This window comes from Gorilla gorilla, chromosome 5 (genome assembly GCF_029281585.2).
Source record: "Gorilla gorilla gorilla isolate KB3781 chromosome 5, NHGRI_mGorGor1-v2.1_pri, whole genome shotgun sequence".
Taxonomy (NCBI): Eukaryota; Metazoa; Chordata; class Mammalia; order Primates; family Hominidae; genus Gorilla; species Gorilla gorilla.
Genome location: NC_073229.2, coordinates 142,420,280 through 142,433,332, shown reverse-complemented (window position 1 = coordinate 142,433,332; position 13,053 = coordinate 142,420,280). Strand labels below are relative to the sequence as shown.

Here is a 13,053-nt window from a genome sequence, read left to right as displayed (position 1 = left end):
AAAACCATCTCATGACCATGAGAAGAGCCTGCTTTAACATAAATCTAGCAGAAGGGACAGTAGAGGGGAAAGATGGGGAAAATGAAAAACAAAAATGAGTCCCTGATGACATTATTAAGACATTTGGCCAACTATCCTGAAGATCATCCTTTTTCTAGATGTTCCAGTTATGAGAATCAATAAATTCCCATTATTATTATTATTATTGTTATTATTTTAGAGATGGGATCTTGCTATATCACCCAGGACTACCTTGAATTCTTGGCCTCAAGCAATCCTCTGGCCCCAGCCTCCCCAGTAGTTGGGCAGCTGGGACTACAGAGGTGCACAACTGTATGCCCGGCTTATCAAAAGACAGTTTCTGCTGGGCTTTCTGTTATTCATAATTTGAAAGCATCCTAAGGTACAGAGGTCCTTGAAATAAATAGGACTTCATTAGGTAGGGGATGGAGACGAAAAGGATATTCCAGGTAATAGAAACACCTTGAGCAGGGTATTAACTTTAAAAATGTAGCAAATTGTGTGTGTGTTTAAGAGACAGAAACATAGGTGTTTATGGGACAACTGTAGTGGGAAATATTCTTATACCATTTCTAAGATGAGAAAGGAAGAGGGGAGGTGGAAGGAAAGAAACAATGTTTTTTTCTAGTGGCAACTTCAGATTGCACTGAATAATGAATGTTGATATACATAAAGAGAACACTGCCAATGATTTTTATTTCCATAATTTTTTCAGTGTATTAGTATTTATCATAGAAATATACAATAAGACTTCAAAATTACATTTGTGGTAAATTCACCAATTTTATGAAACTCATTTCATTTGCACACAGCATACCAAATTACTGGTGCAACTACGACGTATCTAAAAGGTTTTTCCATTTTAAAGCTTTATTGTATGGAGAGGTGAATATGAAGGACATTATAACTATCGCTGTTAAAGAAGACATACGGGCTGGGCGTGTGGCTCATGGCTGTAATCCCAGCACTTTAGGAGGCTGAGGTGGGCGGGTCTCTTGAGCCCAGGAGTTCAAGACCAGCCTGGGCAACATGGGGAAATCCCGTCTCTAGAAAAACTACAAAAATTAGCCAGGTGTGGTGGCATGTGCCTGTAGTCCCAGCTACTTGTGGGGGCTCAGGCCAGAGGATCGCTTTAGCCCAGGAAGTTGAGGCAGCAGTGAGGCATGTTTCTGCCACTGCACTCCAGCCTGGGTAACAAAGTGAGACAAAGGAAAAAAAAAGTTATGCACTGAATTATTCTCCCTCTGGAATTTGCAACCATTTCGTGTGTGTGTGTGTGTGTGTGTGTGTGTGTGTGTGTTCTTAGAATTCATTAGGTCTTACACAAAATAAAGAAAATGTAACTGGGGGAGTCCTAGGTGATGGCTTAATCATATTTATAATTGGTGTGTTTATGTCTAAATGCTAATTTATGCATGATGCTGTACCAGGTAGATTTATAAATTAACTTTAAAAAAGTCATAGTTCTTGCTTTCAAGGTCCTTAAAAATGTCCTAATAGCATTGACAATGTATAGAGAATAGAGAGTATGAGTATCCCCCAATATATTTTTTAACATAAAGAAATGTTATATATTGTGCATGGAGGCATTTTGTGTCTCTTTTTCATCTTGGAGAGGATGAAAAAGAAACAAGAAGGCCAACTTTAGGGAGAGCAGGGCTCTAAAAACTGGAGAAAAGAAAGTTCTAAAAGGGAGAGAAAGGATTTCATACAAGGAAATTTTTAAAAAGGCAAGTGCCAAGAGGCAGAATGCACTCCTTCTGGAGTCTCATGGGACATCTGGCTATTGCCTTGTATCTCTTCCAACATCAGTCTAAAAGTCACAGGATGCTAAGGATTAAAGTGACCAGGCAGGCTCAGGTCTCCCTTATCAGTTATCTATTTTCTTCAATATGCACCTTACTAGGAATCTGATCCCACAAAAGCTCTTGGAACACAACGTGCATATGGAGGTGGTCCTGGAAAAATGCTACCATTAATTACTTTCATTTCAAGCTATCTTTGAAGTTCATATGAAAATCAGATGGTAGGAAAACTAAGTCAGGTGTAGATAGTTTCCCACCCACTGTATTTCATCTAATTTTTTCAAGTGCTTTGCTGCTTGTTTCTCCATTTTTGTCATTATTGTTCGTAAGCAAATAGACAAGATGGCAGGAAGTATCAAAGCTAAACTAAATCTAGTATGAGAACAATGTTTTGTTTTGTGTTTTATCCTAGAGCTTTGCAATGGTATGGAATTAATAATATTACCATGTAAAAAGAAGTGAAGATGAAACAAAAATAGTTAAGTTTATCATTTACAGTGCAATGAGGAATATATATGTCTGTCAAAAATTGTGAAAAGCGAAGGTAAACTTGCAATTGTGTGTGTGAGTGTGTGTGTGTGTGTTCATGTGAGAAAGAGAAGGAGAGGGAAGAATGGGGAGAGAAACACAGTAGCTATCTTCATGCATAACACATTTTAAGAATTGACTCCTTGTCCCTTTAGGAAAAATCCTGTCCCTTCAGGTTGCAAATTCTACACATTAAAAAAGCTAAAAGAAAAGATTATTAAGCAATTTGATTATTTAATCAAAGTCTATTAACATTCTAAAAAGTTATGTTGTGATTAAAATTGATTTGTTTTTATATTTATTAATAATTCTCCTGCTAACATAAGATTAGTTGACAGCATTCAAAGCCACAAATTTTTTTTACATTGTCAATAGTAATTGCAATATATTTGAAACAAAGAGAAAAAATATGTCCAATTACACTTAAATTTAAAGAATTATTAAGACATATAAATAAAGTTCAAGTTAATTTTTATATAACCAGTTTCCCTCTTGTTGCAAAACTCATAGACTTATAGTATACAGAATCTGTATACTGCAGTCTGTATACTATAGTATAGTATACAGATAGTAACTTGTAGTATAGAGATTTTCAAGGACTAAACTGAAAGTAAACTACATCTGGGTAGAGGAAGTTGAGAAGGGAAGAAGAACCATTGGTACCTGGATACTGGTCAGAGTTGTGTATTGGTAAGCCTTGACCACCAGATAATTTGCTTCCAGGTCTATGAGTCCCAAAATCATGTACTTCCACCATCTTCGTCGTAAAATTGCCAGGAGGTTTTCTTCTCCTGTGTTACAAAGTTAAGAAGAAATGGGTTAGGTTCCTGAAATAGAATAAATTGTACATTTAGAAGAATTCTAATATGTTGCAACATTATATATTTTTAACCTAAAGTTTACCAAATATTTAAACAAATAAATCAACGTATCAGATACCCACATGTTTTTATTTAGCAAATTAACTTTATTGCAGATTTTGGCTTTTCAAGTTACTTTCTATGCCAGAGTAAGACTGGGCAGGTTATAAGCTTACCATGCAAAACATCTTTTGTGTGCGAATAAATGAAGGATAACATAATTACATCATATGAAAATAAAAGGAAAGGTGTACCAGAAAGGCTGCATAAACACAACATTCCAAATCATCCTAAATTTCAGGATTGTGATAAAATAGATAAAAATGAAAGAATCAAACAGAAAAAGGCTTGTGCTTGGCAGCAGATCTGTAGTAAGACTCTGAGATGCTATCCTGAGTTCCTGATCAGCTTTGAATGTTGCATGCACTCTAGTGGTTTGTGGGTGATGGGAAGAGACAGCAAGTTGGGGCATCACTCTCAGATGAAAAAGAGTGCCATTTGATGGCACTTTTAATACTGCCAACAACTATAATCTTCACCATCTTGCATTTTAAACTGGTAGCATAAGAACAGACTTTGAATCTCTTAGTTCTTCATTCTTATTTTTACATATATTTCAGGCCTGAGATAAACCTTATTTCTCAAGGCAGGGCAATCATGATCAGGAACAATAATAGTTCTCTGTAGCCAACCTGTGGGGTCTTCATAGAGGATGTAGATGTACAGAAACTTAGTGAATGGTGACTATATACCATATTTATGGCTGTGTAACGATATCCAGAGACAGAGCTGTTTAAAACAAGAAATACTGATGATCTCACAGTTTTTGTGGGTCAAGAACCAGGTTAGAGCTTAACTGAGTGCCTCCAGCTCAAGTTCTCCTAGTAAGTTGCAGCCAGTTGTCAACCGGGAATGCAGTGTCATCTGAAGGAATGACTGGGGAGGGACCTGCTTCCAAGCTCACTCACACGGCTGTGGGTGGGCGTTGGTCCCTTACCCTAGGGACCTTTGTACAGTAATGCCTCAAAACATGGCATTTGTTTTATCCCAGGACGAACAATGAGAGAGAGAGAGAGAGAGAACACCAAAGATGGAAGATAAGGTTTTTATAACCTAATCTCAAAAGTGACACTTCTACCCTACTGTATTCTTTAATAAAGGGTCAATAAGTCCAGCCCACATTCAAGGGGAGAGAATTTCATAAGGGAGTGAATACGAGGAGGCAGAGATCCTTGGAGGCCATCTTAGAGGCTGCCTAAACAGTGACACACATCTTTAGTACTAGAGATGTACTTCAGTTGGTCCTCAAAGCCTCAGAAGAACACTGGATCCTCAGCTGTATTTGGACCACTCTCAGAATCAGAGCTACTTATTTCTGCCCTTAGCTGTATTCCAATGACCATGATAATGAGGTGGTCTTTCCAACCCTATGAAGACTTGTGAGCACAAAGCTTTCAGTTACATACAGACTGTCAAAGCATGAGTTGTGGCCAGTTGACAATAGGAGAGAAGAGTCTCTTGACCTTTGGTGGTCAAATCAGTTTGCCAGCCTACTTTTCCAAGCCACACTTCTCATAGCCTTCAAGCCTTCAAGCATGCACAAAGTCTTTCTGTCTCAGGGAACTGCACTCCCCATCTTGCAAACTCCTATTCATTTTTCAAAATGTAGCCCTTCTCTGGTCTTTTGGCTAAGCCCCTTCCCCAACTGGGTAATGCACATCCATCTCTGATTAATCCTTTCATAGGATTGTGATTACTGACTCTTCACCAGACTGGGTGCTTTCATCTAAAGGTAGAGTTAATGTCTTACTCATATACTTATCCATAGCCTCTAGCATACTGACATCTAGCAAGGGTTAGCTAAGTGTTTTGGAGTGAATGAATCAATGAATCGAAAACAAAAAAAAACTGAAATACTGTCTGAATATGTCAAGAGCCAGTGCTAGAATATGAGTCACTCTTTTCACGGTTTTGCACATGAGAAGGCTGGCAGATGTGATCCCCAAGGTCAGTTCTTCACCACCAGATCATTTTGGCAGTCTTTGAACAGCTCTTCTGCCTCTCTGACTTGCCTTACATGTTTGACAATCAACACATTTGTCAGGATTTGTCTTGTCAATCAGTGATTCTCAACCTGACTGCATATTCACATCATCTGGAGAGCTTTTAAAAAGTCCTGGCTGGGCGCGGTGGCTCACGCCTGTAATCCCAGCACTTTGGGAGGCTGAGGCAGGCAGATCACGAGGTCAAGAGATCGAGATCATCCTGGCCAACGTGGTGAAACTCTGTCTCTACTAAAAATACACAAATTAGCTGAGTGTGGTGGTGCACACCTATAGTTCCAGCTACTCAGGAGGTTGAGGCAGGAGAATCACTTGAACCCAGGAGGCGGAGGTTGCAGTGAGCCAAGATGGCGCCACTGCACTCCAGCCTGGCAACAGAGTGAGACTCCGTCTAAAAAAAAAAAAAAACCAGAAAAGTCCTAATGCCTGGGACCAGCCCCCACTCTAGAGATTCTGATTTAACTGGTCTTGGGTGGGGGCCTGTGCATTGCACTGAGGATCAAAACTAGGACTTTTAGATGATTAATTTTCAATGGCCATTCTCATGGTGACTCGAGCTAAGAATCCCAAAGAGATACAACCACAGAGTGGTGAAGACTCTTCATACCAAAGAAATGACCTGAACATTTGGCCCAAAGTATGCCTTCTCTTGTCTCTGGGCCTTTCCATGTGCTGTTTCCTCTGCTTGGACTATTCTTCCTTCTGTCTCCAAATGAAGTCTCAGCATACACACTTCTACCAGGAAGCCTTCCTTGATACTCTTAGCACCTTAGACTGGGCTAGGTTTTCCTGCTGTGTGCTTCCTTAACACTTTTTTTTTTTTTTTTTTTTTTTTGAGATGGAGTTTCACTCTTGTCACCCAGGCTGGAGTGCAATGGCGCGGTCTTGGCTCACCACAACCTCCACCTCCTGGGTTCAAGCGATTCTCCTGCCTCAGCCTCCCGTGTAGCTGGGATTACAGGCATGCACCACCACGCCCAGCTAATTTTGTATTTTTAGTGGAGACGGGGTTTCTCCATGTGGTCAGGCTGGTCTCAATCTCCTGACCTTGTGATCCGCCTGCCTCATTCTCCCAAAATGCTGGGATTACAGGCGTAAGCCACTATGCCCAGTCAACACCCTTTATTTATACATGGTGCTTATCCTCCTGTCCTATAATTACCTACTTTCTTCACTCTATTACACATTAGATTATTAACAATTTGGAGAGAGCAGAATTGTCTTGGTAGTCACTTTATTCCCAGATCCCACGGTGCATGCCAGGCAGTCAATAAATAACATAAATGTATAAATAAATTTCATGTTTAATAATCTCAGCAATGTTAAATCCCATTGCAATTGAGGCACTGAAAATATATCTATTAGAAACATTCATGTTTCAGCCTATGAGAATTGTTTTCTAGTTAGAATGTAGACAACATGTGACAAAATTAATTTGGTGAACATTTTACACATAATACACTGTACCTTGGACATAAAAAGGTCAATGGCATATTTAACCTTCACACTGCAATTCTAAAGTCACAGACCCTTGTCCCAGTTAATTTACACAGTGAACACAGAATTGCCAGACTCAGAGCACACCAGCCACATCTCAATACATAGCACTGAAAAAATGGGCTATGGTGCTGTTTGTTCCATCAATCAATAACATATTCAAAGTGTTATTCATTACATAGACTCAAAGGAATGATTAGTTGCCCTGCCATTCTGCTGAAGTTTGCAGTGCAAAACACCCTAAATAAATGCTTCCATATTGTTTCATTTGAAGTACCTGAAAATAGACAACATGCTTGCTTAGCAGAATTATTCAGGAGGGCAAGAGGAAGGCTTTTTTATTTTTGGCTAAGCAAAAAATGCAACCGTTGAAAAGCCTGCTTGGGGATTTATCTACATGACTCCCATTAATGCTGATCTACAACAGACCATTAAAACTCTTTCTAGAATAATGAAAATACATTCCTTAGAGTCCCCGTGCCAGCACTACCCAAACCTCATGAAACAGGGCCATCTATAAGAAACACCAGTACAGCTGGTAATATGCTAATGTTTTGAAATCCACCCCACCTTTTTTTAAATTAACTGGGAGAAGTAATAAAATCCATGGATGGAAACTTTAGAATTACGGTTTGGCAATTAAATGCATTCTGTTTACTATTTTTATTATCAATATGTTAAAATATAAGTAAAAAGATTAGAGAATAATCTGTCCTCCTCCCTGATTTAATAAATGTTAACAGTTTGCTGTGTTTTTCTCAGATCTTTATTTTTTGAGAAAGAAAATTTTACAGATGAAATAAAAGCCCCCTCTCTGTCCCTGCCAGATTCCATTTCCATCCCTCCTTCCTCAAATGATCATCTTGATATTGTTTTTTTGTTGTTGTTTTTGTTTGTGGGGGGTGTTTTTGTTTGTTTGCTTGTTTCAGACAGGGTCTCTCTCTGTCTCCCAGACTGGAGTGCAGTGGCATGACCATGGCTCACTGAAGCCCTGACTTCCTGGGCTCAAGTGATCCTCCTGCTTCAGCCTCTTGAGTAGCAAGCCCAGCTAATTTTTGCATTTCTTTGTAGAGATGGGGTTTTGCCATGTTGCCCAGGTGGTCTTGAACTCCTGGGCTCAAAGAATCCACCCGCCTTGGCCTTCCAAAATGCTGGGATTTACAGGCATGAGCCACCACGCCAGCCTTATCATCTTGATTTTGTTGTGTATCTTTTAGGCTCCTGTTTTTGTTCACATTTCTATGTGTGCATGTATTCAAAATAGTATATGACTTTCTTTCATGTGTTTTTAAATTTTATGTGAAGGTTTACTGTAAATGCTGTAAATATTCTCCTAGGCTTCCTCATGGCTTATCCTTGTTTTAGAAATGCATCCTTGTTGTTTCATGGAGAGCTAATTCATTTATTTTAAATGATGTCTACTATTATGTTTTATGAGTATGCCACAATTTATTCAATCTTCCACTGATAGACTTCTAATTGGTTCTAATTTTTCAAACAATGCAGTAAAAGACACATATTTCTTGTTTTTCTTCTTCTTTTTTTTTTTTTTGTAGATGGAGTCTTGCTGTGTCACCAGGCTGGAGTGCAGTGGTGTAATCTCAGCTCACTGCAACCTCCGCCTCCCGGGTTCAAGCGACGCTCCTGCCTCAGCCTCCCGAGTGGCTGGGACTACAGGCACGTGCCATTATGCCCAGCTAATTTTTGTATTTTTAGTAGAGATGGGGTTTCACCATGTTGGCCAGGATAGTCTTGATCTCTTGACCTTGTGATCGGCCCACCATGGCCTCCCAAAGTGCTGGGATTACAGGCAAGAACCACCATGCCTGGCTGACACATATGTCTTTATACACATGTATCATAATTGATACAGAGTTTTGTTTTCACTCTCTCTTTAAAGGACTGTAGAGTATGGCAAATGTGTAAAACATAATGAAAGTCATTCTAATTTGAAGTAAGATAGCATTACAACAACTTCAGTGTTTGAGAATAGACAGGAAAAAATCTTGGCCATGTGATTCATGTCTAATTTTGCTAAGCATCTGCAGGATGACCAATCAAATGTGTTTTATAATTTGTTAAACAAACACTTAATAGGATAATTACTATGTGTCAGACAGTGTCCACTTGCTTTACAAATGCTATCTTATCCTCATTAAAACCCTATATATATTAGATACTACTACTAACTCCACATACAGATGACAAGAATGAGACCTGTAGGAGTTAAGTAATTTGCACAAGATCACATAAATAAACCGGTATTTGAACTCATGACAATTTGGCACCAGGCTTCATATTCATTAGCATTGCAATATTTTCTTTTGCCTTGCTGATTTGTAATTATGACATTATCCTCATGAGTCATGCATTTCTCATTGATGGATCTTTCCTGACCTACTGATCCAAACTCACTTGCAGGGCACCCCACTGCCAACTCCAGGGGTGCCTGTCATACTGGAGTGCTAGTATATGCATGGTGCTCCCCAGGAGTTGCCAGTCCTCAGCTCTGAATCAGCTTAGAGATCAGAATGTGTCCCATCACCATCAGTTCAGTATCAGGGATTTTATGTCTCCTTGCCTGATCTAAGTCTATGAGAGAATTTTTCCTGTGAAATGTGAAATAAGGCTTTAAATCAATTTTTTGGCTTAAAAAGTCTCATTACAAAAATAATCGTCATATGCTCGACTACTTGCTGAGGCCCCAGACATAGTAACAATGGTTGCACATGGGGTGGGGTGAGGGTGGTAGTGGCTAATAAATGCTGAGGGAATGAAAAGTTTTGCCCAAGGGCTGAAACACAGTCCACATCCAAGCCAATGACTGGAAAACAGAAGAGCCTTGATTCATAGTGTTCTTGTTCACCCCAGTGGTAGTCTGAGTATATATTAAAAGTGCTGCAAGACAGCACCCTAGATGAATTCAGCTGAGGGGACAAGAAGCTGCGTTATTTTGGGAACTACATTTTCATTAAGGGATCTCATGGGTGGTGTCATCCTCCATGGTGTTTTTACGCCAGAACAAAACTCAGCACACATTTCACAGTCTGCAGCAAGAGTGATGCTCCTGCACAGGGGGCAAGATCCTTACTTAAATAAACACCTTTTTGGCTCACAGTGTGATGCCTTAATATCATCTCTTTTACCAGAACTCCAAAGGGGAAAGTTTGAGTATTTTTTGTGTGTTTTGTTTTTGAGACAGGGTCCCATTCTGCCACCCAGGCTGGAGTGCAGTGGTGTGATCTTGGTTCACTGCAGCCTTGCCCTCCCAGGATCAAGCAATCATCCCACTTCAGCCTCCCAAGTAGCTGGGACTACAGATGCACGCCACCATATCTGACCAATTTTTATAGAGTCAGGATTTCGTCATGTTGCCCAGGCTGGTCTCAAACTCCTGGGCTCAAGTGATCTGCCTGCCTCTCCCTCCCAAAGTGCTGGGATTACAGGTGTGAGCCACCACACCCAGCCTGTTTTACTTATCAGTGAATTTGAAAATAAGTATGACTTATGATGGACATATAATTACTTACTTTAAAAGCTAAAATATAGTATTAGGATTTAGAGTTTAAAACTATTCCATTTAGTATGAAAAGTGAACAAAATTAATGTCCTAATTATATAAAAAAGAAAATCTAAATTGTTCATGAGAACGATTGCAATCAGTTGCTCTTCATAATGCAAACCTGAGTGAAGGATGAAATACAGAAAAGATAAATAAATTTTATCTTGTCTTCTTTCATTTATTTTTATTATTAGATCCAGAGAGTGAGATTAGGAAAAGTATAAAAGGCAGCCCTTTGATATTTTGGCTTAGTAACAAACGGACCTGAGTTTAGCCACAGGCTGCCTCTTACTGTGTGGCACGTAGGAATTGGGTTAGTGGCTCTGAACCTCAATCTTTCTACTATGAATGATTCCACACATATTGCACACTACATGCAAGACTTCAAAGAGGAAACTGCACAGAAGGGTGGAAAGAAAGCCAAGAGAAGAAACTTTGTGTTCGTTCTCATTTTGTTCCCCTCTCACCCAACTCATTAAAGCTCCTACTCATCCTTCAAGATCCAGTCTAAATGTTACCTCCCACATGAAGCCTTCTCAAATTCTCTGCCACACCTTCCCAGTTCCTCAGCACTTTTCTTTTCATTCTTTCTTGTTTTGTTTTGTTTTTGCCTACCCTATACTGCCTAGCATAGTGATTGAGACAAATTAATTACTCAACGTAAGACCTTTAAAATCTGCTCAATTGCCCTTTTTCAAGAAATGCCTAATATGGATTTGGAAAAATATCTAAAAGCAAATACAATGAATCATCATTGCATAAGGTTCTGGTATTTTTTACGTTAAGCTGAGTACTAGGGAAAATCCATAAATGCACAGATATCATTGCAGACAGAATAGATACAACACAAACCAACACTTTTGTCCCATATTTCTAGTTTTAACAGACACATTTCTTCATAAATACCGTCAGCCTCCTAAAATGTAATCCATTTAAACTAAGTACATATTTATACCCCAAACTCCTGTCTAGTTGATGCCTGTTTTTGAGCAACTCCCCTTGAGGACCATCTTGCTTCACCTGTTGCAGTTTTCTGCATGTGCCGGTTCTTGTTCTGAAAAGTAGTCCCAAGAGTTCCTGCCTTTTGATTTGGACAGCGAGTCTGCCAGGTTGGGCCTCTCCCTCAGGGCTGCCATGTTTCCAGGCTCCAGAAAGCAGCCTTCTCAGAGAAATCAAGCCTGGTGTCCTGTGCAGTTGAGCATGATGGCAGCCACATCTTCTTGCTGGCAGTGCACCTTGAGGGAAGGCAGTGGAGCCATTCAGCAGTGGGCTGTCACCCAGGCTATTCCACCCATGGTGTGCACAATGTTGTGCAACTTTGTCACTTTTTAATTAATTAATTAATTTATTGATACATATTAGATGTACATATTTTGGGGGTACATTTGACAATTTGATACATTCCTGTAATCAAATTAGGGTAACTGGGATAACCATCATTTTAAATATTTATTTTTTCTTTATGCTAGGAACATTTGTTCTCTTCTAGCTATTTTGAAATGTACAGTTGATTAATGTTAATTATAGTTAATTATAATGAGCTATCAAACAACAGGTCTTAAGTATATATTTGTACCCATTAATTAACCTCTCTTCATCCCCTACCACTCCTCTTACTCTTCCCAGCGTCTGGTAACCACCAGTCTACTCTCTATCTTCATGAGATCCACTTTTTAAGGTTCCATGTATGAGTGAGAACATGCAATATTTGTCTTTCTATGCTTGGCTTATTTCACTTAACATAATGACGTCCAGTTCCATCCATGTTGTTGCAAATGATAGGATTTCATTCCTTTTAGTGGCTGAATAATATTCCATTGTGTGTGTGTGTGTGTGTGCGTGTATCCACTCATCAGTTGATGGACACTTAGGTTGATTTCATATTTTGGTTATTGTGAATAGTGCTGCAATAAACACAGAAACGCAGATAACTCTTTGATATATTGATTTCCTATCTTTTAGGCATAACTCAATAGCAGAATTGCTGGATCATATGGTTAGTTCTATTTCTAGCCTTTTGAGGAATCTCCATCTGTTTTCCATAGTATGGCTATTCTAATTCACATTCCTACCAACAGTGTACAAGGATTTGCCTTTCTTCATGTCGTCACCAGCATGTCATTCCTTGTCTTTTTGACAAAACTCATTATAACTGGGTTGAGACTGTAGTTTTGATTTGCATTTCTCTCATGATTAGTGATGTTGAGTATTTTTTCATATACCTATTGGCCATTTGTTCCATCTTTTGAGAAATGTGTTTTTAGGTCTTTTCCCATTTTAAAATCAAATTATTTGACATTTTGCTATTTAGTTGTTTATATATAACTCTTTATATATTCTGGTTATTAATCCCTTATAAAATAAATAGTTTCCAAATATTTTCTCCCATTTTGTGGGTTGTCTCTTCACTTTGTTAATTGTTTCCTTTGCTGTGAAGATTTTTTTTTTTTTTTTTTTTTTGAGACAAAGTCTCGCTCTGTCAGCCAGGCTGGAGTGCAGTGGCTTGATCTCGGCTCACTGCAAGCTCCGCCTCCCGGGTTCATGCCATTCTCCTGCCTCAGCCTCCCAAGTAGCTGGGACTACAGGCGCCTGCCACCACACCCAGCTAATTTTTTTTTGTATTTTTAGTAGAGACGGGGTTTCACTGTGTTAGCCAGGATGCTGTGAAGAAGGTTTTTAACTTGATAAGACCCCATTTGTTCATGTTTGCTTTTGCT

At 39.2% G+C, this 13,053-nt stretch overlaps 1 protein-coding gene across 3 annotated transcripts in view; it reads right to left on the bottom strand.

The window, feature by feature from the left end:
* SLC35F1 (solute carrier family 35 member F1) overlaps window positions 1-13,053 on the bottom strand; it is a 411,934-nt gene that overhangs the window by 79,190 nt on the left and 319,691 nt on the right. For all 3 annotated transcript variants that reach the window (XM_063707817.1, XM_031012534.2, XM_055391937.2), the window contains one exon: window positions 3,018-3,145. In XM_063707817.1, the coding sequence (XP_063563887.1) occupies window positions 3,018-3,145 (128 nt within the window). The remainder of the gene's footprint in view (window positions 1-3,017; window positions 3,146-13,053) is intronic.